Source organism: Salvelinus fontinalis, chromosome 1 (assembly GCF_029448725.1).
Source record: "Salvelinus fontinalis isolate EN_2023a chromosome 1, ASM2944872v1, whole genome shotgun sequence".
NCBI lineage: Eukaryota > Metazoa > Chordata > Actinopteri > Salmoniformes > Salmonidae > Salvelinus > Salvelinus fontinalis.
This window is the reverse complement of record NC_074665.1, coordinates 34,915,052-34,943,040: the sequence shown is the minus strand read 5'-3', so window position 1 is coordinate 34,943,040 and position 27,989 is coordinate 34,915,052. Positions and strand designations below refer to the sequence as shown.

The 27,989-nt window shown below is 42.7% G+C and overlaps 1 protein-coding gene across 5 annotated transcripts in view; it reads left to right on the top strand.

Annotated features, from left to right (window-relative positions):
• The window catches only part of LOC129853655 (Kv channel-interacting protein 2), a 196,816-nt gene that overhangs the window by 145,889 nt on the left and 22,938 nt on the right, over nucleotides 1-27,989 (top strand). The window contains exons 1-2 of one of the 5 annotated variants that reach the window (XM_055919944.1): nucleotides 8,843-9,262; nucleotides 10,705-10,779. The exons of 3 other annotated variants lie outside the window; for them this stretch is intronic. In XM_055919944.1, coding sequence (XP_055775919.1) covers nucleotides 9,157-9,262; nucleotides 10,705-10,779 — 181 coding nt within the window. In that variant the 5' untranslated portion in view covers nucleotides 8,843-9,156. Of the gene's footprint in view, nucleotides 1-8,842; nucleotides 9,263-10,704; nucleotides 10,780-27,989 lie in introns of those variants that run through there. One more of the 5 variants, XM_055919964.1, reaches the window with a different exon arrangement.

Below are 27,989 nucleotides of genomic sequence, written 5' to 3'. Positions count from 1 at the left end.
TGGAACAGAACTCATTCTACAGCAATTTCCCTGACATGGAGTCAGATTTCACACATTTTGGCCCCTGATCTGGAGTCAGTTTAAAGGCCACTGTGAATGCTATGAGGATACGGACACTGCTTACGTCTTCCCCTGGATGCCTTTACGTGATGACGCTTTGAATGGTATCGATTGCGGAATCACAGCCACTATAAAACAAAAAAACGTGTAGATAGGAACTCTTTTCCAGCTGCGCCGAACGCGCGGTGGACACCGCCCTGCTCTTTTTCCAAGCATTAGTGTAGCCAGTAATATTTCTCCGGTCATGTTTTTACCCGTTATAGGTGTTAACAGCATCATAAGGTAGTTAATTTGAACCGTTGTATAGCAATTTATATCCTTTTAGTGCGATTTTGAGGCATTGCTTTGTTGTGCACTTTGACGCGCTGGGCACATTTCGGGGTCCCGGTCGTACGTTAGTGGGCATTTCGACGGACAAGTGGACATCTTTCGACCAAAAGAAGATTAGACCCAAGAAAGGATTCTTTGCCCAAGATTCTGATGGAAGAACAGCTCACAGTAAGAACAATTTATGATGATAAATCGTGTTTCTGTCGAAAAATGTTAAAGCTTACGCCGCCATTTTGTTTTGTATAGCTTCGCTTGGCGCAACCTGTATTGAAAAGTAAGGATAATTTAAAAAATGTAAATCAGGGATTGCATTAAGAACTAATTTGTCTTTCGATTCCTGTCAACCCTGTATTTTTTAAGTATATGATTAGCTATTGATTAAACTAGATCACTCAAAGATGGCGACCGACATTTCCAGGCTTGTTTTGCTACTATTTTCATTGTATAACCACGTTTTTTTATGGCTAAATATGCACATTTTCGAACAAACTGTATATGTATGTTGTAATATGATTTTACAGGAGTGTCATCTGAATAATTCTGAGAAGGTTAGTGAAAAAATTAATATATTTTGGCGATGATATGATATCGCTCTCTTTGGCTAGAATCAGTGCTCGGGTAACGTTTGCGTATGTGGTATGCTAATATAACGATTTATTGTGTTTTCACCGTAAAACACTTAGAAAATCTGAAATGTTGTCTGAATTCACAAGATCTGTGTCTGTCCATTGCTATGTGCTGTGTATTTTTAAGAAATGTTTTATGATGAGTAAATTGGTAATACAGGTTGCTGTCTGTAGTAATTCTAGGAGCTTTGGTGAGATTTGTGATGCTGGCTGCAATGGCAAACTATGATTTATACCTGAAATATGCACATTTTTCTAACAAAACCTATCCTATACCATAAATATGTTATCAGACTGTCATCTGATTAGGTTTTTTCTTGGTTAGTGGCTATCAATATCTTAGTTTAGCCGAATTGGTGATAGCTACTGGTGTTGAGAGAAAATGGTGGACAAGAAAAATTGTGATTTTTGCTAACGTGTTTAGCTAATAGATTTACATATTGTGTCTTCCCTGTAAAACATTTTAAAAATCTGAAATGGTGGCTTTATTCACAGGATCTGTATCTTTCATTAGGTGTCTTGGACTTGTGATTTAATGATATTTAGATGCTACTATTTAATTGTGACGCTATGCTAGCGATGCTAATCAGTGTGGGGGGGGGGGGGGTGGGGGGGGGTGGGGGGTGCTCCCGGATCCGGGGTAGAGGCTCGTTAGAGGTTAATGTCGAACAGAACATAGACTATTTAATATTAATGTTCTGGACACGTTTCATGGAAACATTGCAAGAACATTTATGTGTCCAGTTTTCTGAGGGTTAGGAGAATATTCCATCAACGTCACACCAAACAAACACAAAACACGATTGCCATGCATGGTCTCAGAATAATATAGACACATTTCATGGAGACGTCGCAAGAACATTCCTGTGTCCAATAATGGATAAAACATAGGACGTTCTGTCATGGTCCACCGGAGGTTTATGTTTAGTCCCCAGCTTGTTCCGGGGATGTCCCTAAAGAAGTTTTTAGGACGTCGCCTGATGTTCCCAAAGAAACGTTCACTGAAAAAAGTAATGTTTCTTTACACACCACCCTGGCTGTTGCCGAGCCCATCAAGCACTGATTGGTGAACCACTGATCCATTTACAGCTCTTTGTCTGTTGGCAAGGTTAGGGATACCCACACACACAAACAGTGCTTTTAACATACAATGTGTTCAACTTACATATTTGACACACGTTGACATACATGATTACATTGTGCATGTTCATTTACACAGTAATTATTATTAAATAATCCCTTGTTCCCTCTCTCTCCTCTCATCCCTGGCTTAGTAGATGAACATCAATACATCCAAGAGTCATCTCTAACAAACGTTCCTCCAGAGCTCTGTGTGTGTGTGTGTGTGTGTGTGTGTGTGTGTGTGTGTGTGTGTGTGTGTGTGTGTGTGTGTGTGTGTGTGTGTGTGTGTGTGTGTGTGTGTGTGTGTGTGTGTGTGTGTGTTTGTGTTTGTGTGTTTGTGTTTGTGTGTGTGTGTCCATGCGTGTGTGTGAGCATGCATGTGTGCTCATGCATGTACGTGTGTGTGTGCCGACAGTAGGCTAGTATGTTTTTGAAAGTAGCCTGTGCTTAATACAGACATATACATTACTGTCAACATCGATTGGAGGAACAGGTTACATCATGGTGTTTGTTTTGTTGTCAAACTCCCACAGATATCAGCAGTTATGTCAGATTGTGTTCCCTGTCATATTGTATGCCCACCTGTAGTGTGTCAACCAAGGACAGGCTAAGTTGGCATATCATGCCGTGGTGTTCCCTGGTGTTGTGTACTGCTGAGAAAGCCATCATATTAATGAGCTGTCTAGTGCAGAGACTCTAGTAAACAAACAACACAGACATGACTCACAAACATATAGAGGGGGAAGTAGAAAGGCATTGAAATGAGAGAGAGAGACACACTTTTTAGACTTTTTTGTCTTTCTTTAATGATATATCCTCATTTAATTTAATTAAAACCTCCCCCCCCCCCCCTTTAAAAACAAATAGCCCCTGTGCTGCATTCTCACCTTGCACTCTACCCCACGATATAAAACAACGCCACACATCACAATAACCGAAACCTCACCACTTCTACAACCGTGTATCTTCCCCAGCTATACATCTCCACACTCCACACATAATTTTATAGAACTCAAATTCCACCCGAATGCGCGCAGAGACCATCACATTAAATAATAATAAAGGGTTTGTTATCCCTCCACCTTTGACCCTGTTCCTCCGTATTAGCTAAAAAGCCAACTTCGCCTGAGCAAACAGAAAATTCAACAACACACATTTGGCCTTTTCCTTCCTCGAATACCTGTGCCCCATTATAAACATCCCAACAGTAAACTCCACCCCCCCACCTCACACACAGACATTCCAACAGAGACAGTAATGGCATTAACCTGGAGCACACAGAAAACACATGAAGCACAGTTTCACTCATGGCACAGAAATGACACCCATGTCCGAGTCCCGGGTCGACCCGTGCTAACCAGCTGTTAGTGGCCAGGGCTCCATGTAGAACCCTCCACTGGAGGTCTGCTGACCTCTTTGATACTGGGAGTTTATAGAGCCCCCTCTATCTAAAACTCACCTTACTCTCCACCCCACATACCCCCTGACACTGATGTGCCTTCACTCCTGTTAAGCTCCTAATGTTCCTCACCTTAATGCAGAGGTTGTAGAGGGCTTTACCTCCAACCCCCTCAAATTCCCTGAGGCCCAGAGTGTTAAATTCTAACAAGTCCTCCAGACCCCCTTGCCAGTCCCCAGTCTCTGCCGTCATCTGCAGTGGCAGAAACATTGGCTGCGCAACATCTTGGCTGCTCAAATACCCCCCTTACTGGCTCAGACAGTGCCTCCTGGACCTCCCCCAGGAATCTCTCCAGCAGCCTAATAGATCTTAGTCCTGTTTGTTGTTCCAGGACTTCCAGGGTTTTCCACCCCTTCTCCCCCAGCAGCCGCAGGTCACCCAGCCTTAGTAAACCCGATGCCATCAGTCACCTCTGTAGGGTGGCCGACTGAACCGATCTCAAAAGGATGGCTGGGTTGTGGAAGATAGGCTCCTCCCACAGCCCAGGCTCCACACCCTCTTCTTGTTTGGGCCTTAGCAGCTGCCAGGCCCTCAGCACCACAAAGTAAAAGTCAGAGAGACCTGCTGTACTCAGCCTCTCCAGCTTCATGAGGAACAGCTGCCGGTCCAACCCTAATCCGCCAGCTCTCCTCAGCAGCGCACATGCTGGTTCCCTCCAGGCAACATAAGTATGGTACATCAGTCTCCGCGCCGCATTTAGTCAGAAAGCAGCCACCGTGCTCTCCAGTTCCACCAGGCATTGTCCTCCTTCGTGGATGGACATGTACAACACTGCCGCCCTCAGCCAGTGATGGCCCAACCAGAAAAAATCCACCAGCTTGCGTTGCAGGTCTACGAGCAGACCAGCGGGGGGGTTGAGGACAGACAGTTTATGCCACAGGGAGGATGCCACCAGGTTGTTGATTATCAGCACCCTCCCTCTGTATGACACTTGGGACAGGAGCCACCTCCACCTGGCCAGTCTTGACACCACTGCCTGTGACACCCTCTCCCAGTTCTTCCTGACCCACCTCTCAGAGCCCAGGCACACCCCCAAAATGTTAAGCCCTTTACAACCCCACTGCAAACCCCCATGGAAGACACACCTAACAGAGCTTACCCCAGTTCACCTTAGCTGACGAATCTCCCTCATACACCTTCAGACTAGTCTCTAGTGCCTGCATGTCCTGCCCATCCCTGACCATCACAGAGATGTCATCTGCGTATGCCGATGTGGCTGATGTGAAATGGCTAGCTAGTTAGCGGTGGCGCGCGCTAATAATGTTTCAATCGGTGACGTCACTCGCTCTGAGACCTAGAAGTAGTTGTTCCCCTTTATGCGCCACACCGGCTTTTGTGGCGCGGTGTGGCGCATACTGTGGTTGATGTGTGCAGAGGGTCCCTGGTTCGAGCCCGGGTTGGGGCGAGGAGAGGGACGAAGCTATACTGTTACACTGACACTGCCATGCCTGTCAACACACCCATGCCTGTCCAGCACACTCCCCGCAGTCTCCAGCGTAGCAGGCCTAAAAAAGGCTCAATGACTAGTGTATTTAACTGCGCCGATAGAGGGCATCCTTGTCTAATGCCCCGCCTCACCCAGACTGGCCTACTGAGCCCCCCTCCCTCCTTGATCATACATGATGCCCCAGCATACAACATCTTCACACAGGACAAAACCTTTCCCCAAACCCAAATGCAGACATCACATTAAACAGACACTCATGGTCCACTCTATCAAAAGCCTTCTCTTGGTCTAAAGAGACCAGTCCACAGATCAAATTAGCAACTCTTGACAAGTCCAACATGTCCCTGATTAAGAACCGGTTTCCCGTGATTGAGCGTCCCAGTACACAATATGTCTGATCCTTGTGTACTGTACTATAAAGTCCATATGGGACTTCAGTCTGTTAGCAAGGACCTTGGCAAATATTTTGTAGTCCGCACAGAGCAATGCCACAGGCCTCCAGTCCTTAAGTTCACACGAGTCCACTTTCTTGGGCAGGAGTCAGAGCCGCCTGACGACAGCTCATCTGCAACTCTCCTGCCCCGACGCGCTCACTCAACACACAAAAGAAGTCCAGTCCAATTATTCCCCAGAATAAAACTCCACTGGGAGTCCATCGACCCCCGGTGCATGGCGGGGGACATCTGGGTTACGGCCTCTGCCAGTTCATGGGACAACAGGGAAATGTCCATTTCATCCATCTGTGCCAGGGATGAAATGGAGCACAAAACCTGAGCACAAATAGGATCACACAGTTCTGTCCTATACAACTCAGTATAAAACTCCACAGTCCGCTTCTGCATCTCCCCCACCACAGCTGTAGACAATGTATACCCTTGGGTCCACCGATCGGTTTTCTAAACCAAAGAAGAAGGACCTGGGAGCATCCATCTCCTGAAACATGGAGAACCTAGCTCTTAAAAGTACTCCCATTGCTTTAACCTGGAGAAAACTGCCCAGGTCCCTACATAATTCAGCTAAGTTAGCCTGGAGGCCTCTGAGGATGAGAGAGCTGTATACTGTTGACAGAAAAGATGAATTTGGACTACACCACCATCCATAGCATGACTGGACCCAGTCTCAGCTACACATCCATAGCATGATTAGACCCAGCCTCAGCTACACCACCATCTACAGCATGACTAGACCCAGCCTAATCTACACCACCATCTATAGCATGACTAGGCCCAGCCTCTGCTGCCTGCGTCTCATGGCCCCCTGCACGATGACCTCAATTTCCCCCACTGGCGCTTGTACCCTCACCTTATCCACGGCCTATGTGTGGGCATGCAAAGCTCTTAAGCCCCAAATCCCCACACTCAAAACACCGTAGACTATCTGTGCTGGCAAACCCGCGTAAAGCCCCTCCCCATGCCTCTCTTTGAAATGCGCATTTAACCGCTCATTGTTTTTCAGAAACATGAACAGTTGCCTCCGTAACGAAACAACAGGTTTAACGGCATCAGCCTGAACACCTGCCGGCAGTGCACGAAAATCGCTAGCAAACTTACGAAAACAACTCAGCTCTTTCCTGATTTGATCATCCGTAATATACGAAGGCAGATACGCAAATACAACCCTTGTCGAAAGAGGAGAAATCGGCACCAAGACATCCCTTACAAATATTCCACTTGCAATCAGCCTGCCCACTAAATGTACTCTTTTCATGAACACAACCACAGCTTTGTTCATTCTGGATGCAGAATGCATAAGTTCACCTCCTACCTGTTCACTGACCACGAGCAGAACCTCCTCCACCTTAACTCCATTCTCAGGAACACACCTGAATCCATGCCCTAAAGACAGAGTCTCCTCCGCACTAGGCTGCAAAGCCATCGCGCACAACACGCCATTCAAACCCCAGGAAACCAAAACTCTGTCCCCTTCATCTCTAACTTTGAACAAAAACAGTGGGTACCACTAAACTAACAGTGCGTTAGTTTAGTACACGGTATGGCACACCATACAAAAACATTTTTGGGAAAAGAAGTCCAAATAAAGAAGCAAGAAAGTAAGAACAGAGCCCTCCTCACTGCTTCTCAACTACAAACACTCCCAGCATGCGCTGAGAGAGAGAGCGAGAGAGAGAGTGTCCGTGTACAATTTAAAACACCAAATAATGCATGCAGAGCAGAATTAGGCCGATATCTGCTAATTATAAAAATCCAGTAAAGAGACGTTAAATTCTACAACCACCTAAAAGGAAGCAATTCCCAAACCTTCCATAAAAGCCATCACCTTCAGAGAAATTAACCTGAAGAAGATTAAGAAACATCTCAATCAATGGAAACAGGATGCACCTGAGCTCAATTTCGAGTCTCATAGCAAAGGGTCTGAATACGTATTTATATCGGGTAATTTTTTTATTTTTTTTTAAATGTAAAGCTTGTTTTTGCTTTGTTTTATATATATATATATATATATATATATATATATATATATATATATATAAAACAAAGCAAAAACAAAAAAAAAACAATAAAATGCAAATAATAAAATTAAAAGTATATATATATATATATACTTTTAATTTTATTATTTGCATTTTATTTTAGTTGACCAGCCATGGATGCTTTCTGTATTCACAAAGCATGGGCGAAGAGCTCTTTGCCCTAACACTACACAGCTGATTTAAATAACTGACTCATCATCCGCTTTGATTATTTGAATCAGCAGTGTAGTGCTAGGGCAAAAACCAAAATGTGCACCCATGTTGGGCCCCAGGACCGAGTTTGGGAAACCCTGGTCTAGGAGAGAATACAGAAATTAATAAGCTAGAGTTACACTCACAAGTGGGAAGGAGTGACCCTCTCATCTCTCTCTTTCTCTCTTATTTTTTTTCTTTAACCTTTTTCTGCTCTCATGCACTCTCTATTTGTTTCACTCCATTCCTCTTTCCCCCTGTCATGTAGTGAAATACTACTCTGGTACTCTGGATCTGTCTCTACCTTCTTGTGATTGGGTCCATCTTTGTGATTCATTGTTTTGATTAAACATCAGACTAAGCCATTCAATTTTACCAGTGCTCCTCCATCTAAGTGTTGCCTCCACCCACTCTTTGCTAAGATGCATCTGTTGCTGTTTCTCCTAAAGCTAATACCGAAGGGAATTTGTGTTGGTGTTTACGTAACCTAGATAATGAAATACTGCATTCATTATTTCGGTAGAGGTTTACTGCATACTGCAAGAGAGTGTATTGAGACTGCCAAATTTATTTTAAAAGTTAAACAGTTATTTCTGTCGTGGTGAAATAGTTGTTTCTTTAAAAGCGAGATTAAATGTTGTTTCTGTAGTCATGCATGTTGTCGAGTTTGGTTCTTCCAAACATTTTCGGCCAGTTACCTTGGAAACCACATTTGGCAAATCAATGAAAGTAATATTACTGGGCATACCTCCCTCTCCTCCCTCTCTCTCTCTCTCTCTCTCTCTTACTCTCTCTCCCTCCCGCTGTCTCCCTCATCTACCTCACTCAGTCATCTCTCCTTCACACACACACACACACACAGCCAAAGGACTAGCAGACAGCACTCTTCCCCAGGTTATTTTACTCATACAAGGGGGTGGAGGACAGGAAAAAGCAGAAAGGAAAAGAAGGGAAGCGAGTAGAGGAGAAGAGTTCCACTCTTTCCCTGTGAAGTTGGAGGAGGAAGGGGGAATTTTTACCTGATAGTAGTGCAGGACTGATACATTATTGGGGCTGATTGGACACCTATTTCTAGCTCCAGAGGGGGGGGGGGGGGGCAGAGGGGCCATCTGATCCCAGGATGGGGAGAGCGGGGAGCGAGCACTGAGGAGAGGACGGGTTCTGGAGGAGGGATCAGAGAAATCCAACCAGCTCTCTCAACTGTTGCTGCAGGAGATTATGGGATAGCGGGACTTTTTTGTGGATACTTGGTGACCACTTGGGTGTACCCACCTTGAATCTGGTTGGCCCAGCTTAGTTCTGTTGGTAAAGGCAGATGTACTGCTCTGTTTGGGGAGAAAGGCAAAGGATATAGGTGTAATCCGGCATAAGGGGCTGGGTTTGGCTGGGCCTGGGCCTGGGCCTGGTTTGATGAGATCGTGTCCCCAGGATGTTGAGTCTGGATGGGTTGGAGATGATAGCTGTCCTGGTGGTGATGGGACTGTTCGTCAAAGTCCTGGAGCAGTTTGGACTCTTCGAAGTTGTAGGAGAGGAAGGTAATGGACGGGGTGTGTGTGGGGGGAGGGGTGGGTGTGTTATTATTATTATTTCTGAAATAATTGTATTTAATCAAATTCTATACAATTTGCTTTTCTTTTAATTTAAATTTACTTACACATTATTATCAGTATAAAATGTTGCAAAGTCTAGATATTAACCTTGAGTGGCTACTACAGAGCCCAAGATGCCAAGTTCTATTTGGCTACCATTTTGGCTTTAGCTTTGGCCTAAGCCCACATGTTGGTTTGACCCCCCACAAAAAGAATCAGAACAAGTTCAGCTAGAATCAACGTCATTTCTGCAGGTCAGGTTTGTCATGGAGATGAATGGCACACTAATATTTTCTCTTTAATGACCCTATCAAAATAACAGCTATTTTCAGTTTGTTGCTAAATTGCTGCATAAAATATGCTGTAAAATATAATAGAAACAAAGAAAGTACAGTCTGAAGATAGGCAGAAACTGCTTCTCCAATAGAAATCCCTGATCACACTTGTAAGCGACATTGGCTAGCTAAGCTCATGAGCAGAAACACGTCATCGGTATAACGGTCATCTTGTGCCAAACTGCGTATGTGCAGGCCATCAAATCAAAAGCACTCCTTCACTTTTCTAACTGTTTATAGGCCAATTTCTATTTTGCCCTGTTTATCAAGTGTTGGGAAAACTTGTCAATAATCAACTGATTGGCTTTCTTGATATCTATAGTATTATCTCTGCTATGCACTCTGGTTTCCGCTAAGGTTATGGATGTGTCACTGCAACCTTCAAGGTCCTCAATGATGTCACCATTGCCCTTGATTCTAAGCAATGTTGTGCTGCTGTTTTTATTGACTTGGCCAAAGCTTTTGATACGGTAGACCATTCCATTCTTGTGGGCCGGGTAAGAAGTATTGGTGTCTCTGAGGGGTCTTTGTTCTGGTTTGTTAACTACCTCTCTCAAAGAGTGCAGTGTATAATGTCAGAACCTCTGCTGTCTCAGCCACTGCCTGTCACCAAGGGTGTACTGCAAGGCTCGATCCTAGGCCCCAAACTCTTCTCAATTTACATCAACAACATAGCTCAGGCAGTAGGAAGCTCTCTCATCTATTTATATGCAGATGATACAGTCTTATACTCAGTTGGCCCTTCCCCGGATTTTGTGTTAAACGCTCTACGACAAAAATGCCTTAGTGTCCAACAAGCTTTCTCTGCCCTTAACCTTGTCCTGAACACCTCCAAAACAAAGGTAATGTGGTTTGGTAAGAAGAATGCCCCTCTGCCCACAGGTGTGATTACAACCTCTGAGGGTTTAGAGCTTGAAGTAGTCACCTCTTGCTAGTACTTGGGAGTATGGCTAGATGGTACACTGTCCTTCTCTCAGCACATATCAAAGCTGCAGGCTAAAGTTAAATCTAGACTTGGTTTACTCTATCGTAATCGCTCCTCTTTCACCCCAGCTGCCAAACTAATCCTGATTCAGATGACCATCCTACCCATGCTAGATTACGGAGACGTAATTTATAGATCGACAGGTAAGGGTGCTCCCGAGCGGGCTAGATGTTCATTACCATTCGGTCATCAGATTTGCCACCAATGCTCCTTATAGGACACATCACTGCACTCTATACTCTTCTGTAAACTGGTCATCTCTGTATACTCATCGCAAGACGCACTAGTTGATGCTTATATATAAAACCCTCTTAGGCCTCACTCCCCCCAATCTGAGATATCTACTGCAGCCCTCATCCTCCACATACAGCACCTGTCCTCCCAGTCACATTCTGTTAAAGGTCCCCAAAGCACACACATCCCTGGGCCCCAAAGCACACACATTCCTAGCGACTGGAACGAGCTGCAACAAACACTCAAACTGGACAGTTTTATCTCAATTTCTTAATTCACAGACTCAATCATGGACACTCTTACTGACAGTTGTGGCTGCTTTGCGTGATGCATTGTTGTCTCTACCTTCTTGACCTTTGTGCTGTTGTCTGTGCCCAATAATGTTTGTACCATGTTTTGTGCTGCTACCATGTTGTTCTGCTGCCATGTTGTGTTGCTACCATGTTGTTGTCATATTGTGTTGCTACCATGATGTGTTGATTTGGGCCTGTTCCTGGGAGAGCAGTATATCCTTCTCGTCTGACTCGTTAAACGAAAAAGCTTCTTCCAGTTCATGGTGCGTAATCGCTGTTCTGATGTCCAGAAGTTATTTTCAGTCGTAAGAGACGGTAGCAGCAACATTATGTACAAATACATTTCAAAATAAGTTGCAAAAAACTAACAAAATAGCACAATTGATCAGGAGTATGTAAAACGTCAGCCATCATCTTCATGATGTGTGTTATGTCCTATATTTTTATTTAAATGTTTTTTTTTTTTTATCACAGCCCCCGTCCCCGCAGGAGGACGTGGCCTTTTGGTATGCCGTCATTGTAAATGAGAATTTGTTCTTAACTGACTTGCCTAGTTAAATAAAGGTTAGATAATAATAATATAAAGTCGTTTTTTTGATCAATTTCATGAGGTTGGAGTAATCACATGTTCAACTACTTAAGACAGTGGCTGAAATCTAGGTTGTGTCTTTAGATGTCAAGTAAAATAAAAAATAACGAAGAATGTTTCACTTCTCTCATTGACTTCTCAAACCTTAAACAGGCTTGGTCTGTTTGGCAAGCTTCCCCGGAAGCCTTGCGATGTTAAGCTTCTGTGCCTATTCACCTTTTGTTTCCCTGCCCACTTGAGCCAGTTCCTTATGTAACACAATTGTTAAAGCAAGCAAAACCATTGTTAAGTGAATTATGAAATAAAGTGCACAGAATTTGAAAGATACAGTATGTTAATTTGGTTGCACCGTGAGAGTTAAGATACTCTTCAAAGAGGTAGGGTTTCAGACATTTTCGAATGGTGGGCAGGGACTCTGCTGTCCTGACCTTAGGTGGAAGCTTGTTAAACCATTGGGGTGCCAGGACAGAGAAGAGCCTGGACTGGGCTGAGCGGGAGCTGCCGTTCCCGTAGGATTGGAAGGGCCAAGAGACCAGAGGTGGTGCAACGGAGTGCTCGGGTTGGGATGTAGGGTTTGAGCATAGCCTGAAGGTAAGGAGGTGCAGTTCCCCTTGCCGCTCTGTAGGCAAGCACCAGGGTCTTGAAGATGATGCAAGCTTCAACTGGAAGCCAGTGGAGTGTGTAGAGGAGCGGGGAGACATGAGAGAACTTAGGAAAGTTGAACACCAGGCGAGCTACGGCGTTCTGGATGTTGCAGGGGTTTGATGGCACAAGCGGGGAGCCCAGCCAATGGAGAGTTGGAGTAGTCTAGACAAGTGCCTGGATTAGGAACTGTGCCACTTCCTGTGTGAGGAAAGGTTGTACTCTACAGATGTTGTTGAGCATAAACCTGCAGGAGCGAGTGACTACTTTTATGTTTGCAAAGAACAACAGGGTGTTGTTCAGGGTCACGCCAAGGTTCTTTCACCAGTGGAGGCTGATGGGAGGAGCTATAGGAGGACGGGCTTATTGTAATGGCTGAAATGGACTAATGGAATGTTATCAAATATATCAAAACCACGTTTAACTCCGTTCCATCTATTGCATTCCAGCCATTACAATAAGCCTGTCCTCCCATAGCTTCTCCCACCAGCTTCCTCTAATTTGCACTCTGGGAGTATAGGGATTTCATTATTTCCCTATACTTTCCATTGTAAGAGCATGGGCTCTCAAAACAAAAAAGTTTCCGGTTGGTTTTTCTTTGGATTTTCTCCTACCATATCTATTGTGTTATAGTCTCATACATTATTTAAAAATGTCTACATCCTTCAAAGTGTTTTCTTTCCAATGGTACCAATTATATGCATATCCTGGCTTCAGGGCCTGAGCAACATGCAGTTTACTTTGGGCACGTCAGTCAGGCGGAAATTGCGGGGAAAAGGGACCCTAGCCCTAGCATTAAATAAAGGTTCAATTAAAAAACAAAAATGTAAAAATTACAAAATTGGGGGAGTCTGAGGTGCATTTACAGCTGTCAATTCCTGTAACGGTCGTCGTAATCCTCCTCCTCGGACGAGGAGGACAGGCGAGAAGGATCAGACCAATATGCGGAGTGGTTTGTGTCCATGATTATTTATTAACAAAATAAACGGAACACTAACGAAACAAAATGACAAAAGAGAAATGAACCGACAAACAGTCCCGTGTGGCACGAATACAAACACGAGATACAAACACCCACAAAACACACGTGAATCCCAGGCTGCCTAAGGATGATTCTCAATCAGGGACAACGATTGACAGCTGTCTCTGATTGAGAATCATACCCGGCCGAACACAGAAAATAACACATCGACAACCCACCCCAACTCACGCCCTGACCAACTAAATAAATACAAGAAAAAGGAAAAACAGGTCAGGAACGTGACAATTCCATAGGGATAGAAAAGGTCTCTTTTGTTTAGTCTCTTTTGCATTACATTACATGGGGTTCTGATCAATTGCCTTAACAATGCAAATTAGTATAGGTCTTTAGTATAAAAAGGTATATCAGAGAGAGAAGGAAAAATGCTGTTATTTATACATGTACAGTGCATTCGAAAAGTATTCAGACCCCTTGACTTTTTTCACGTTGTTACGTTACAGCATTATTGTCAACAAAAAAAAAATCTGTCTTATCAATCTACACACAATACCCCGTAATGACAAAGCAAAAACAGGTTTCAATTTTTTTATTTTTTATTTAAAAAAATACAAATATCACGTTTACATACATACAGTCAAAAGTTTTAGAACACCTACTCATCCAAGGGTTTTTCTTTATTTTTACTATTTTCTGAACCATAGATTAATAGTGAAGACATCAAAACAATGAAATAACACATATGGAATCATGTAGTAACCAAATAGCCACCCTTTGCCTTGATGACAGCTTTGCACACTCTTATAATTCTCTCAACCAGCTTCATGAGGTAGTCACCTGGAATGCATTTCAATTAACAGGTGTGCCTTATTAAAAGTTCATTTGTGGAATTTCTTTCCTTGGTATAGGAATGGTATACATAAGATAGCCTTATTTGGTAAAATACCAAGACCATATTATGGCAAGAACAGCTCAAAATAAGCAAAGAGAAATGACAGTCTATCATTACTTTAAGACATGAAGGTCAGGCAATCCGGAACATTTCAAGAACTTTGAAAGTTTCTTAAAACTTCTCTGGGATATGTGGGACGCTTGTTTCTGACCGTTTGAGCAGACACATGCACATTTGTGGCCTGCTGGAGGTCATTTTGCAGGGCTCTGGCAGTGCACCTCCTTGCACAAAGGCGGAGGTAGCGGTCCTGCTGCTGGGTTGTTGCCCTCCTACGGCCTCCTCCACGTCTCCTGATGTACTGGCCTGTCTCCTGGTAGCGCCTGCATGCTCTGGACACTACGCTGACAGACACAGCAAACCTTTTTGCCACAGTTCGCATTGATGTGCCATCCTGGATGAACTGCACTACCTGAGCCACTTGTGTGGGTTGTAGACTCCGTCTCATGCTACCATTAGAGTGAGAGCACCGCCAGCATTCAAAAGTGACCAAAACATCAGCCAGGAAGCATAGGAACTGAGAAGTGGTCTGTGGTCACCACCTGCAGAATCACTCCTGTTTTGGGGGGTGTCTTGCTAATTGCCTATAATTTCCACCTTTTGTCTATTCCATTTGCACAACAGCATGTGAAATTTATTGTCAATCAGTGTTGCTTCCTAAGTGGACAGTTTGATTTCACAGAAGTGTGATTGACTTGGAGTTACATTGTGTTGTTTAAGTGTTCCCTTTATTTTTTTGAGCAGTGTACAAGTATTATACACCATTTTAAAGATAAACGTCTTGTTAATCCAGCCACAGTGTCTGATTTCAAATAGGCTTTACGGCGAAAGCACACCTTGCGATTATGTTAGATCAGCGCCAAGTCACAGAAAAACATACAGCCATTATCCAAAGAAGGAGAGGTGTCACAAAACTCAGAAATAGCGTTAAAATGAATCACTAACCTTTGATGATCTTCACCGGATGGCACTCCTAGGACTCCATGTTAGACAATAAATGTGTGTTTTGTTCAATAAAGTTCATGTTTATGTGCAAAAACCTCATTTGAAATTGGTGTGTTATGTTCAGAAATGCATTGTCTCAAACAAACATCCGGTGAAAGTGTAGAGAGCCACATCAAATTACAAAAATACTCATCATAAACATTGATAAAAGTTACAAGTGTTAAACACACAATTAAAGATAAACTTCTCCTTAATGCAACCGCTGTATCAGATTTCAAAAAGACTTTACGCCGAAAGCTCACCTTGCGATTATGTTTGGTCAGCGCCAAGTCACAGAAAAACATAAAGCCATTATCCAAAGAAGGAGAGGTGTCACAAAACTCAGAAATTGCGTTATAAATATTCACTTACCTTTGATGATCTTCATCGGAATGCACTCCCAGGAATCCAAGTTCCACAATAAATGTTTGTTTTGTTCGATAAAGTCCATCATTTATGTCCAAATAACTCATTTTTTTGTGCGTTTAGCCCAGTAATCCAAATGCTCACTTAGTTCAGACGAAAAGTCAAAAAAGTTATAATACAGTTTGTAGAAACATGTCAAACGATGTATAGAATCAATCTTTAGGATGTTTTTATCATAAATCTTCAATAATGTTTCAACCGGACAATTCCTTTGTCTTTAGAAATAAAAAGCTAACTCTCACGGCCGCTCGCCTGACTGAGCTCATGGCATTCTGCCAGATCCCTAACTCAAACAGCTCTTATTCGCTTCTCATTCACAGTAGAAGCCTGAAACAAGGTTCTAAAGACTGTTGACATCTATTGGAAGCTTTAGGAAGTGCAATATGAGCCCATAGACACTGTATATTGGATAGGCAATGACTTGAAAAACTACAAACCTCAGATTTCCCACTTCCTGGTTGTATTTTTTCTCAGGTTGTTGCCTTCCATATGAGTTCTGTTAAACTCACATACATCTTTCAAACAGTTTTAGAAACTTCAGAGTGGTTTCTATCCAAATCTACTAATTATATGCATATTCTAGCTTCTGGGCCTGAGTAGCAGGCACTTTACTCTGGCCACCTTACTCATCCAAGCTACTCAGTTCTGCCCCCCAGTCCCAAAGAAGTTGTGCAACAACAGTCAAGCGCTATGATGAAACTGTCTCTCATGAGGACCGCCACAGGAAGGGAAGACCCAGTTACCTCTGCTGCAGAGGATACATTCATTAGAGTTACCAGTCACAGATATTGTACCCCAAATAAATGCTTCACAGAGTTCAAGAAACAGACACATCTTAACATCAGCTGTTGAGAGGAGACTGTGTGAATCAGACCTTCATGGTTGAATTGCTGCAAAGAATCCACTACTAAAGGACACCAATAAGAAAAAGAGACTTGGGTCACGAGCCACGAAACACAAGCAATGGACATTAGACCGGTGGAAATGTGTCCTTTGGTCTGGAGTCCAAATTGGACATTTTTGGTTCCAACCGCCGTGTCTTTGTGAGATGCGGTGTGAGTGAATGGATGATATCCGCATGTGTTTTTCCCACCATAGAGCATGGAGGAGGAGGTGTTATGGTGTGGGGGTGCTTTGCTGGTGACACTGTCTGTGATTTATTTAGAGTTCAAGGCACACTTAACCAGCATGGCTACCACAGCATTCTGCAGCGATACGCCATCCCATCTGGTTTGGGCTTAGTGTGATTATCATTTGTTATATTTATTCTACAATGTAGAAAATAGTAAAAAAAATAAAGAAAAACTCTTGAATGAGTAGATGTTCTAAAACTTTTGACCGGTAATGTAGGTATTCAGACTCTTTACTTAGTACTTTGTTGAAACACCGTTGGCAGCGAATACAGCCTCTGAGTCTTCTTGGGTATGACACTACAAGCTTGGCACACCTGTATTTAGGGAGTATCTCCCATTCTTCTCTGCAGATCCTCCTAAGCTCTGTCAGGTTGGATGGGGAGCATCGTTGCACAGCTATTTTCAGGTCTCTCCAGAGATGTTCGGGTTCAAATACGGGCTCTGGCTGAGCCACTCAAGGACATTCAAAGACTTGTCCCTTTGTTGTCTTAGCTGTGTCCCTAGGGTCATTGTCCTATTGGAAAATGAACTTTCACCCCAGTCTGAGGTCCTGAGTGCTCTGGAGCAGGGTTTCGTTCATATTTCCCTCGATCCCAGTCCGTGCCGCTGAAAAACATCTCCACATGTTGGCAGCATGATGCTGCCACGACCATGCTTCACCGTAGGGATGGTGCCAGGTTTCCTCCAGATGTGACACTTGGCATTCAGGTTTCATGAGACCAGAGAATCTTGTTTCTCATGGTCTGAGACTCCTTTCAGTGCCTTTTGGCCAACTCTAAGCGGGCTTTCATGTGCCTTTTACTGAGAAGTGTTTTCTACCTGGCCACTCTACCATAAAGGCCTGATTGGTAGAGTGCTACAGAGATAGTTGTCCTTCTGGAAGTTTCTCCCATCTCGAAAGAGGAACTCTGAAGCTTTGTCAGTGACCATTGGGTTCTTGGTCACCTCCCTGACCAAGGCCCTTCTCCCCTGATTGCTCAGTTTGGCCGGACGATCAGCTCTAGGAAGAGTCTTGGTTGTTCCAAACTTGTTCCATTTAAGAGTGATGGAAGTGACTGGGTTCTTGGGGACCTTCAATGCTGCAGAAAAGTTTTGGTACCCTTCACCAGGTCTGTGCTTCGACACAATCCTGTCTCGGAGCTCTATGGACGATTCCTTCGACCTAGTGGCTTGGTTTTTGCTCTGTCATGCAGTGTCAACTGTGGGACCTTATACAGACAGGTGTGTGCCTTTTCAAATCATGTCCAATCAATTGAATGTATACAGGTGGACTCCAATCAAGTTGTAGACAAATCTCAAGGATGATCAATGGAAACAGGATGCACCTGAGCTCAATTTCGAGTCTCATAGCAAAGGTTCTAAATATTTATGTAAATAAGGTATTTCTGCTGGTTTGTTATACATTTGCAAAAATTTCTAAAAACCTGTTTTTACTTTGTCATTATTGGGTATTGTGTGTTGATTGATGAGCACATTTATTTTGTTTAATCCATTTTAGAATAAAGCTGTTACGTAACAAAATGTGGAAAAAGTGAGGGGTCTGAATACTTTCCCGAAATGCACTGTAGGTACACTGAGTGTACAAAACATTAGGAACACATGCTCTTTCGATGACCTAACCAGGTGAATCTAGGTGAAAGATATGATCCCTTATTGATGTCACCTGTTAAATCCACTTCATGACTTGTAAATGAAGGGGAGGAGACCGGTTAAATAAGGATTTTTTAGCATTGAGACAATTGAGATGTGTGCCATTCAGGGATTCCGGGGGTGAATGTGCAAGACAAAAAGTTGAAGGGCCTTTGAACGGGGTATGGTAGTAGATGCCAGACGCACCGCTTTGAGTGTGTCAGTAACTGCAATACTGCTGGGCTTTTCACACTCAAAGGACATCCAGCCAACTTGACCTAACTGTGGGAAGCATTGGCATCAACATGGGCCAGCATCTCTGTGGAACATTTCCGACACCTTGTAGAATCCATGCCCTGACAAGGTTCTGAGGTCAAAAGGGGGTGCAACTCAATATTAGGAAGGTGTTCCTAATGTTTGATACACTCAGTGTATATTGGAGAGAAGAGGTACAGATGTAAGATCTTAATTTGACCAATATTGGCGCAGTAAAAAAATTCTGCAGCAAAAGGATTTTAACGTTTAGTCCATAATGTTGCTTCATCGGTGGTTAGGCTATTAGCTGGCCAAAATTTGGCTGCATGAACGTGCAATCTTGTTAATATAACCATGTGTTATTGCGTGTTTCCAGTGAATTTATGTCAATCATGAAGCTCATCTACATCTCCTGAGATGCAGGAAAATTCTCAGCAACAAAAGAGGGATCAAATTAAGATCCTACATCTGTATAAAACAACTGTGTGGTTATACACACAAAATCTTAGGTGCTGTGCTAATAAAGTATACATAAAAAGAACAGAAAGGCCAGCACACTGTATATGATCCCAATTACCACCTTTATAGACAATAAATGCTGGCAGAGTCTGTTCAGAGTGGTGTAGGAAGTTGCCAAGTAACATAATTCAGATATGGAGTATCATTGGTCATGTCCAGGGGAGAGAGAGAGAGTGTGTGTGTGTGTGTGTGTGTGTGTGTGTGTGTGTGTGTGTGTGTGTGTGTGTGTGTGTGTGTGTGTGTGTGTGTACATAATTCATGTATGTGCTTGCTTGTACACATTCAGGCCTTTTGCAAAATCGCAGGTCTCTTACTAGACCTGCACCATGCATGGTGCTCTTTAGTTGCCTATCTCTTGGGCATTGTGACTGCCTCTATCTTGCACTCTCTCTCCTCGTTAATATCTTAATTATTTAAAAAGTGTCTGTCTCATGACATTGTAATACATTTGGTCGCCCGTCTATGGAGACCAAAAACACAGGCTACTACTCATTCTACCGTCGGCAACATAAAGTTAAATTAATTTGTTGGAGTGTTGGTGAAGCTAAATATTTTGCGCCCCTGCCTTTGGCAAAGTGGGCACTGCCTATCATGGGGCAGCATCAGCGCTCACCTAAATAGCCCCTACGCCACTGGGTGAGAGAAGTTATCATTGTTTTTGGGCAGAATAATGTGAGGTGTTATGTGTTGTTGGAGGTGCGTCTTGGTCAGTTTAGCACGGAAAATGCCGCCCTCGTCAAACTCTGAAACAGCCTAAATACGGACATTACAGAACACCAATTACAGGCACCTGATGCCTATTAATCATTTGATAACAATTTTTACTTTCCATCATAAACACTATGAAAATAGATACTTCATACTAATAGGCTATCCAATATCATAGCTTAGGCTACATTTTATTGCATAATATGCCTTTTTATAGAGTAGGAGTTGAGAGATAAGTGTTCAAATCAAATCAAATCCAATGTTATTTGTCACATACACATGGTTAGCAGATGTTAATGCGAGTGTAGCGAAAGGCTTGTGCTTCTGGTTCCGACAATGCAGTGATATCCAACGAGTAATCTAACCTAACAATTTCACAACAGCGACCTTATATACACACAAGTGTAAAGGAATGAATAAGAATATGTACATTAAAAAATATATGAATGAGTGATGGTATAGAACGGCATAGGCAAGATGCAGTGGATGGTATATAGAGTACAGTATATACATATGAGATGAGTAATGTAGGGTATGTAAACATTATATAAAGTGGCATTTTAAGATAGGCCTATGTTTCTTTGTTCTCTGCTGTGGGCAGCCCTGGCATGGTCTGCCAGCAGTTTCCTCCCTGGATCTTGACTGGTGCTTTTGCCTCCCTCTCCCTTGTCACTACCTTTGTGTGGGCAAGGCACTGCGTTTTCTGAGGTGGCAGAGACAGGCAGTTGACACCTGAGGGGGTTGACCTCTTCTTCCAGTGGGGTAGCCTCCAATTGGCATTGATGGGTAGTTTTTCCAATGTGCAAAGTTTAAAGGGGCAATCAGCAGTTGTAACATCATTTTTTTAAACTCAATTATACGTATTCATTGATTCTTGAAGAATATACTTGTAAAAGCCTCATGAGCTTTAGTTCAACTGTCATACCCGATCAGAACCCAAAATACAAGCTTGTTTAACTAAACAAGGAAAATATAAACAAACACTATGTAGCCTCACAACATGGTTAAAACTATAATTTTAATATCATGAATGGTCAGTCCTTGCATCTGTCTATGAATTTGAGAGCGGTATTGCATTTCTCCAGGCCCCTCCCGCAGCTTTTCACCATACCAGGGGCGGGGAATGATGGAAACATAAATGTCAAATGCTAGACATGACCATATTTCAAAGTTAGCATTTACCATTAGGTCAATTACCTATTACCTTTCATGATACTGATGCATGCTGTTATATATGGAAGGACATGCACACTCTATTGGAATAAAAGTGTATAGACATCTTGTAATTTTGTTGACATTCTGGAAGGGATCAGATTAACACATCACAGCCAGATAGATGCATTATAGTAGCTAGCTACTGTGAAGGAAAATGTTATGTTTGTGCGTCTCTAATAACCAATTTGACTGGGTTAATGCAAGTGACTGATTGATCGTGCCTGGGAGGAATCCTCCCTATCAGTATCTACAATTTGGCAGTACACTCAGAACCTTGTTTTGAGAACAAAAGGGATATCTCAGTTTCAAGGTCTCAGCTTGGAGAGAAGAAGCCTTGTGAGGAATTGGTCAGTCGCATGTATGAACCAAACGTTAATGATGAATTCCTTATGAATAAGCTAAATTATGCAAAAATAACTTGTCTGTGTAAGCACGCCTCATAAGAGAACTAACAGGACTGCCCCGGTGGAGCTCACTTCAGACCGGTACTTTATGCATTTAAGTTCGACTGTGACCTCTCCAGCTTGCTGTTAATAAATAGAATGATTCATTTAAGATTGACTTCAGGTCTCCCTGGTCTTAATTTCCACGACACTACCCCACTGAGTGGTTTTCTTCACTTTCTTCCAGTAGGCTACTGCTCAGTCTGTCAAAGTCACCACCAACACGGTATACCAATCAATGCAATGGTGCTATTTCTTTTACAATTTCAATGATTCAACTTTAGCTATATTTTTGTATCTGAAAACAGCTGGTGCGCGATGTCTAATATTAATGAAGTCTCGAGGTATTGCTTGGCTGAGGTAGAGTACCTTATGATAAGCTGTAGACCACACTATCTACCAAGAGAGATCTCATCTATATTATTTGTAGCCGTCTATTTACCACCACAGACAGATGCTGGCACTAAGACCGCACGCAACAAACTCTGTAAGGCCATAAGCAAACAAGAAAAGGCTCATCCAGAAGCGGTGCTCAAAGTGGCCGAGGACTTTAAAGCAGGCAAACTTAAATCAGTTTTACCACATTTTTACCAGCATGTCACATGTGCAACCAGAGGGAAACAATCTCTAGACCACCTTTACTCCACACACAGAGATGCATCAATGCTCTCCCCTGCCCTCCATTTGGCAAATCTGACCATAATTATATCCTCCTGATTACAAGCAAAAACTAAAGCAGGAAGTACCAGTGACTCGCTCAATACGGAAGTGGTCAGATGATGCAGATGCTACGCTACAGGAATGTTTTGCTAGCACAGACTGGAATATGTTCCGGGATTCATCCAATGGCTTTGAGGAGTATACCACTTCAGTCATTGGCTTCATCAATAAGTGCATCGACAACGTCGTCCCCACAGTGACCGTATGTACATATCCCAACCAGAAGCCATGGATTACAGGCAACATCCCCATCGAGCCAAAGGCTAGAGCTGCAGCTTTCAAGGAGTAAGACACTAATCCGGACACTTATTAGAAATCCTGCTATGCCCTCAGATGAACCATCAAACAAGCAAAGCGTCAATAGAGGATTAAGATTGAATCCTACTGCACTGGCTCTGACACTCGTCGGATGTGGCAGGGCTTGAAAACTATTACGGACTACAAAGGGAAACCCAGACACGAGCTGCACAGTGACGAGAGCCTACCAGACGAGCGAAATGCTTTTTATGCTCGCTTCGAGGCAAGCAACACTGAAGCATGCACGAGAGCACCAGCTGTTCTGGATGACTGTGTGATAACGCTCTCGGTAGCCGATGTGAGCAAGATCTTTAAACAGGTCAACATTCACAAAGCTGCAGGGCCAGACGGATTACCAGGACGTGTACTCAAAGCATGCGCGGACCAACTGGCAAGTGTCTTCACTGACATTTTCAACCTCTCCCTGAACGAGTCTGTAATACCTACATGTTTCAAGCAGACCACCATAGTCCCTGTGCCCAAGGAAGCAAAGGTAACCTGCCTAAATGATTACCGCCCCATAGCACTCACGTCGGTAGCCATGAAGTGCTTTGAAAGGCTGGTCATGGCTCACATCAACAGCATCCCAGATACGCTAGACCCACTCCAATTCGCATACTGCCCCAACAGATCCACAGATGACGCAATCTCAATCACACTGCACACTAAGGAGCTGATCGTGGACTACAGGAAAAGGCAGGCCGAACAGGCCTGCTACCGCACAGCAAGCGGTACCGGAGCGCCAAGTCCAGGACCAAAAGGCTTCTTAACAGCTTCTACCCTCAAGCCATAAGACTGCTGAACATTTAATCAAATGGCCACCGGACTATTACATTGACCCCCCCTTTCATTTGTTTTCTACACTGCTGGTACTCGCTGTTTATTATCTATTTATGGTCACTTCACCCCTACCTACATGTCCAAATTACCTCAACTAACCTCTACCTCCGCACACTGACTCGGTACCGGTACCCCCTGTATATAGCCTCGTTATTGTTATGTTATTGTGTTACTTTTTTTTTTTTTTACTTTTTTTTTATCAGTTTACTTGGTAAATATTTTCTTAACTCTTCTTAAACTCCACTGTTGGTAAAGGGCTTGTAAGTAAGTATTTCACGGCAAGGTCTACACTCAGCGCATGTGACAAATAAAGTTTGATTTGATTTGATCTTTGTTACTGCTGATTTTTATGTAACACCGCTATACACTGAGTATACAAAACAGTAAGAACACCTGTTCTTTCGATGACATAGACCGACCAGGTGAATTACAGGTGAAAGCTTTGATCCCTTATTGATGTCACGTGTTAAATCCACTTCAATCAGTGTAGATGAAGGGCAGGAGACAGGTTAAAGAACGATTTTTAAGCCTTGAGACAATTGACACATGGATTGTGTTTGTGTGCCATTCAGATGGTGAATGGGCAAGACAAAATACACTAAGTATGTGGAAAACTGCTCGCGGAACATCTCATTCCAAAATAATGGGCATTAATATGGAGTTGGTCCACCCTTTGCTGCTAAACCGACTCCACTCTTCTGGGAAGGCTTTCCACTAGATGTTGGAACATTGCCACAACAACTTGCTTCTATTCAGTCACAATAGCATTAGGCCTGGCTCACAGTCGGCGTTCCAATTCATCCCAAAAGTGTTTGATGGGGTTCAGGTCAGGGCTCTGTGCAGGCCAGTCAAGTACTTCCGCACCGATCTCGACAAACCATTTCTGTATAGACCCCGCTTTGTGCACGGGGGCATTGACATGCTGAAACAGGAAAGGGCCTGTTGCCACAAAGTTGGAAGCACAGAATCGTGTAGAATGTCATTGTATGGTGTAGCGTTAAGATTTCCCTTCACTGGAACTAAGGGACCTACCCCAAAACATGAAATACAGCCCCAGACCCTTATTCCTCCTCCACCAAACTTTACAGTTGGCACTAGGAATTGGGGCAGGTAGTGTTCTCCTGGCATCCGCCAAACCCAGATTCATTCGTCTGACTGCCAGATGGTGAAGTGTGATTCATCACTCCAGAAAACGCGTTTCCACTGCTCCAGAGTCCAATGGTGGCGAGCTTTACACCACTCCAGCCGACGTTTGTCATTGCGAATGGTGATCTTAGGCTTAGGCTGCTCGGTCATGGAAACCCATTTCATAAACTCCCGACGAACAGTTCTTGTGCTGATAATGCTTCCAGGGGTTTGTTTGGTTATGATGTTGATGATAATCATAATCATAACCATTAACACCCACATAATATTTATGTATAAATCGTTTCAGTAAGAACCGGATGCCATACTGTGAAGTTCTGTGCTGTGTGCGTGTGTGCGTGCATGTCTTTTTATAGCCAATAATCCTTCATTACCTTCCCACTGTTTGTCTGCGCAGTCACAATCTGAATGAAGGACAATTACAGAAAGGGAGAGGAGGCAGACAGGCAGACAGGCAGACAGGCAGGCAGGCAGGCAGGCAGGCAGGCAGGCAGAAATAAAGGAGGTAGAATTTAGACAGACAAATCACTGTTGAGTACAAATGTTATTCTATCCAATGATAATGCTGTTTGATTTATACAACACTGCTCTCTGGAGGAATGTTAGTGAATTCCAATCATGAATTTATAATGACTGTAATGACTAGTTTATTATGCATTATTAAAATTAGTTACCAATGAGCAAGAATAACACAATTTGAGCAGAAAAAGGTAAAGGTGATGCTGTATTTTGGCTTAGAAAGGAGGCTTCAACAAAACTTTGATAATGTGACTAAAAAGACAACATCCTCAAAGCAGATCGTTCAATGCTGCCAGTTCAGTGCATGTGTGTGCGCGCATATGCTTCTGTTCTGAATACAGTGAAGATTTTTCCTACTTTGTAGTCAGATGTGTCCGTTGTTGTAGTTCATGCCAAAAGGGCATAGTTATTGTAATTAATCCATTTTTGTTTCAGATCCCTATTTTAAAAAACTCCCCTAAGCTAATGATCTATGCAAATGATCTCCCCTTTCATTTACTTACAGTAATTGGAAACATGTTACCCAATTTTGAGCGCCATTTGTCAATGCCCCCCTCTTTCACTTACCTACAGTATACACACACACACACGCGTGCACACACGCACAGACACACACACACACACACACCCACACATAGAAACACATATACAGCTAGATACTTTAATTAGCTTATTATCTTTTCAGAGGGATAATTCCAAAGGTAGAAGTCTACATCTGGAGGTGTTTCAACTGTCTGGCCGCAGGCAAAGTATTCCTCATCATAACTAACACACAGTTTGGCTAATTAGAAAAGAAGGTAGAACCATATAGGGTTCTTCAGTTTGTCCCCATAGGGAAACCTCTATGTAGGGTTCTTCATAGAACCCTCTGTAAATGTTGTTTATCTCGAAACCTATATGAAGGGTTATGCCTAGAACCCTCTATAAACGATTTTACCAAGAACCCTTTCACCTTTAAAGGGTTCTTCCCAGAACCCTCTATAAACGGTTTTACCAAGAACCCTTTCATCTTTGAAGGGTTCTTCCCAGAACCCTCTATAAACAGTTCCACCAGCCTTATTAGCCTTTATTTGTTTATTATTAGTTTTTTTTATCAGCTTTTGCCGAAGTAGCAGGTACTCTTCCTGGGGTCCACAAAAAAACACAAAACATGAAAAGTAACAAAACACTGATAAACTAATAGACAAGGACGGTCACACAAATTAAAAATACAAGGATATACACACAATATTTTAAAAAATCTTTAAAAATAAACTCTTTATGACAATACATTACACAGGCCTATATCATAAGACCTTCTTTGAGGGCCTAGTTATATCCTAACACAGTGGTGTTAGGAAACTCCTGGTTTACAGGCCACATCTGTAAACCAGGAGTTGCCTAATGGAATCCAGCCAGAGTGAGGATATCCAACAATTTGAGCTTTTAATCACCTGCATCCTGCATTCAGAATGACTACCAGAATAGGGAAAATTGAGTAAGGAGACTACCTAAAAAATTCCAAACTGGAACAACCATCTCAGTAACATGTGCAATAACTCCAATAACTCAGTAACATGTGCAACAACTCTACTAACAGATTGGATTCGTTTAGAAAAATATATTTTATCTTTGTGTAGCATAATATTAATCAACCAAACAATTTACATGCAAAAACACAGATATTCGGCAAATCTGAAAATCAACCTGCAATAGAGCATGCTGGGAAATATGTTAATGGCGGGTGTGGTTTTGAGGGTTTTACTCTACACAGAGTAAAAATGAGCTAAAAAAGCAACAAATTCCTATGAAAATGGCCTATGTGGCATTGATATGAGTCAGAAACAGTTATTCTAGTGTCAAAATTGACTACAAAGTGTAAATAGGATAATTTTGGTCATAAAGTCAGTCTTGTCTAAAATGGAGTTTGGAACATCCTTGCATCACAACGTGTAAATGAAGGTTGGGTTTTGATTTGACAATGTCCATTTACTCACTTACATGGAGTGAACAGCTGCGGTGATTGCTCTCTACAGCATAGACAGTGAGACAGACCTGCCCAACAGCATTCTAGGAATTTCGAGGAAGTGAAATAGGCCAAAGTGTCTCATATCATTAACCAAATACAGAATCAAATTTTTCTAGTGAGCAACAGAAATACACGAGCACATCGGCGTGTTCAGTGGCTCTTTAACACCAACACCAAGGTTCTTTTACACCACTGAGTGTTGCGTTAATTTAACTCCTGAATCAACACTAGACATGTTACACTGAAAAATCAGCACTAAGTAAAACTGGGCAATTTGCTGTTTACCATACAATACACTGCTGGTTCACTCATTCCCTTCTATTCTCCTACTAGCTGCTCAATAAAATCACAGAAAATACTCATTTGAAAGATAGAAATCATGTCAAAGTGATCAACTATGTCCGTACTGTAAAATGTATGTAAAATGATTAAGGGAATACCAGATACATGCTCAAATATTCCCATATAGGTACATTTTAAAACATTCTCACAAGTATCTTTTTAAACTTAGAAGATTACTCAAACTCCTGATGTTATAGGATAAACACTGAGGTAAACACGAACACTAACTATTTAAAATAAATTTAAAAAGACAATTTTTTTTAAAAGCCTATCAGATTCAGAAGGGTTCTACTGTATGTAGAACCCTTCTTGCCTTCCAAAGGATCCTTATTGCCTTCCTTCTTGAGTCACCAAAGAACCCTTTCTTCCAAGAAAACGGTTCTTAGGAGGTTAAAGGTTTTAGGCAGAACCTTAGAACCTTGCCTTACAAAGAACCCTCTACTTCCAAAAAGGATTCTTCAGATGAAAACGGTTCTCGGTAGA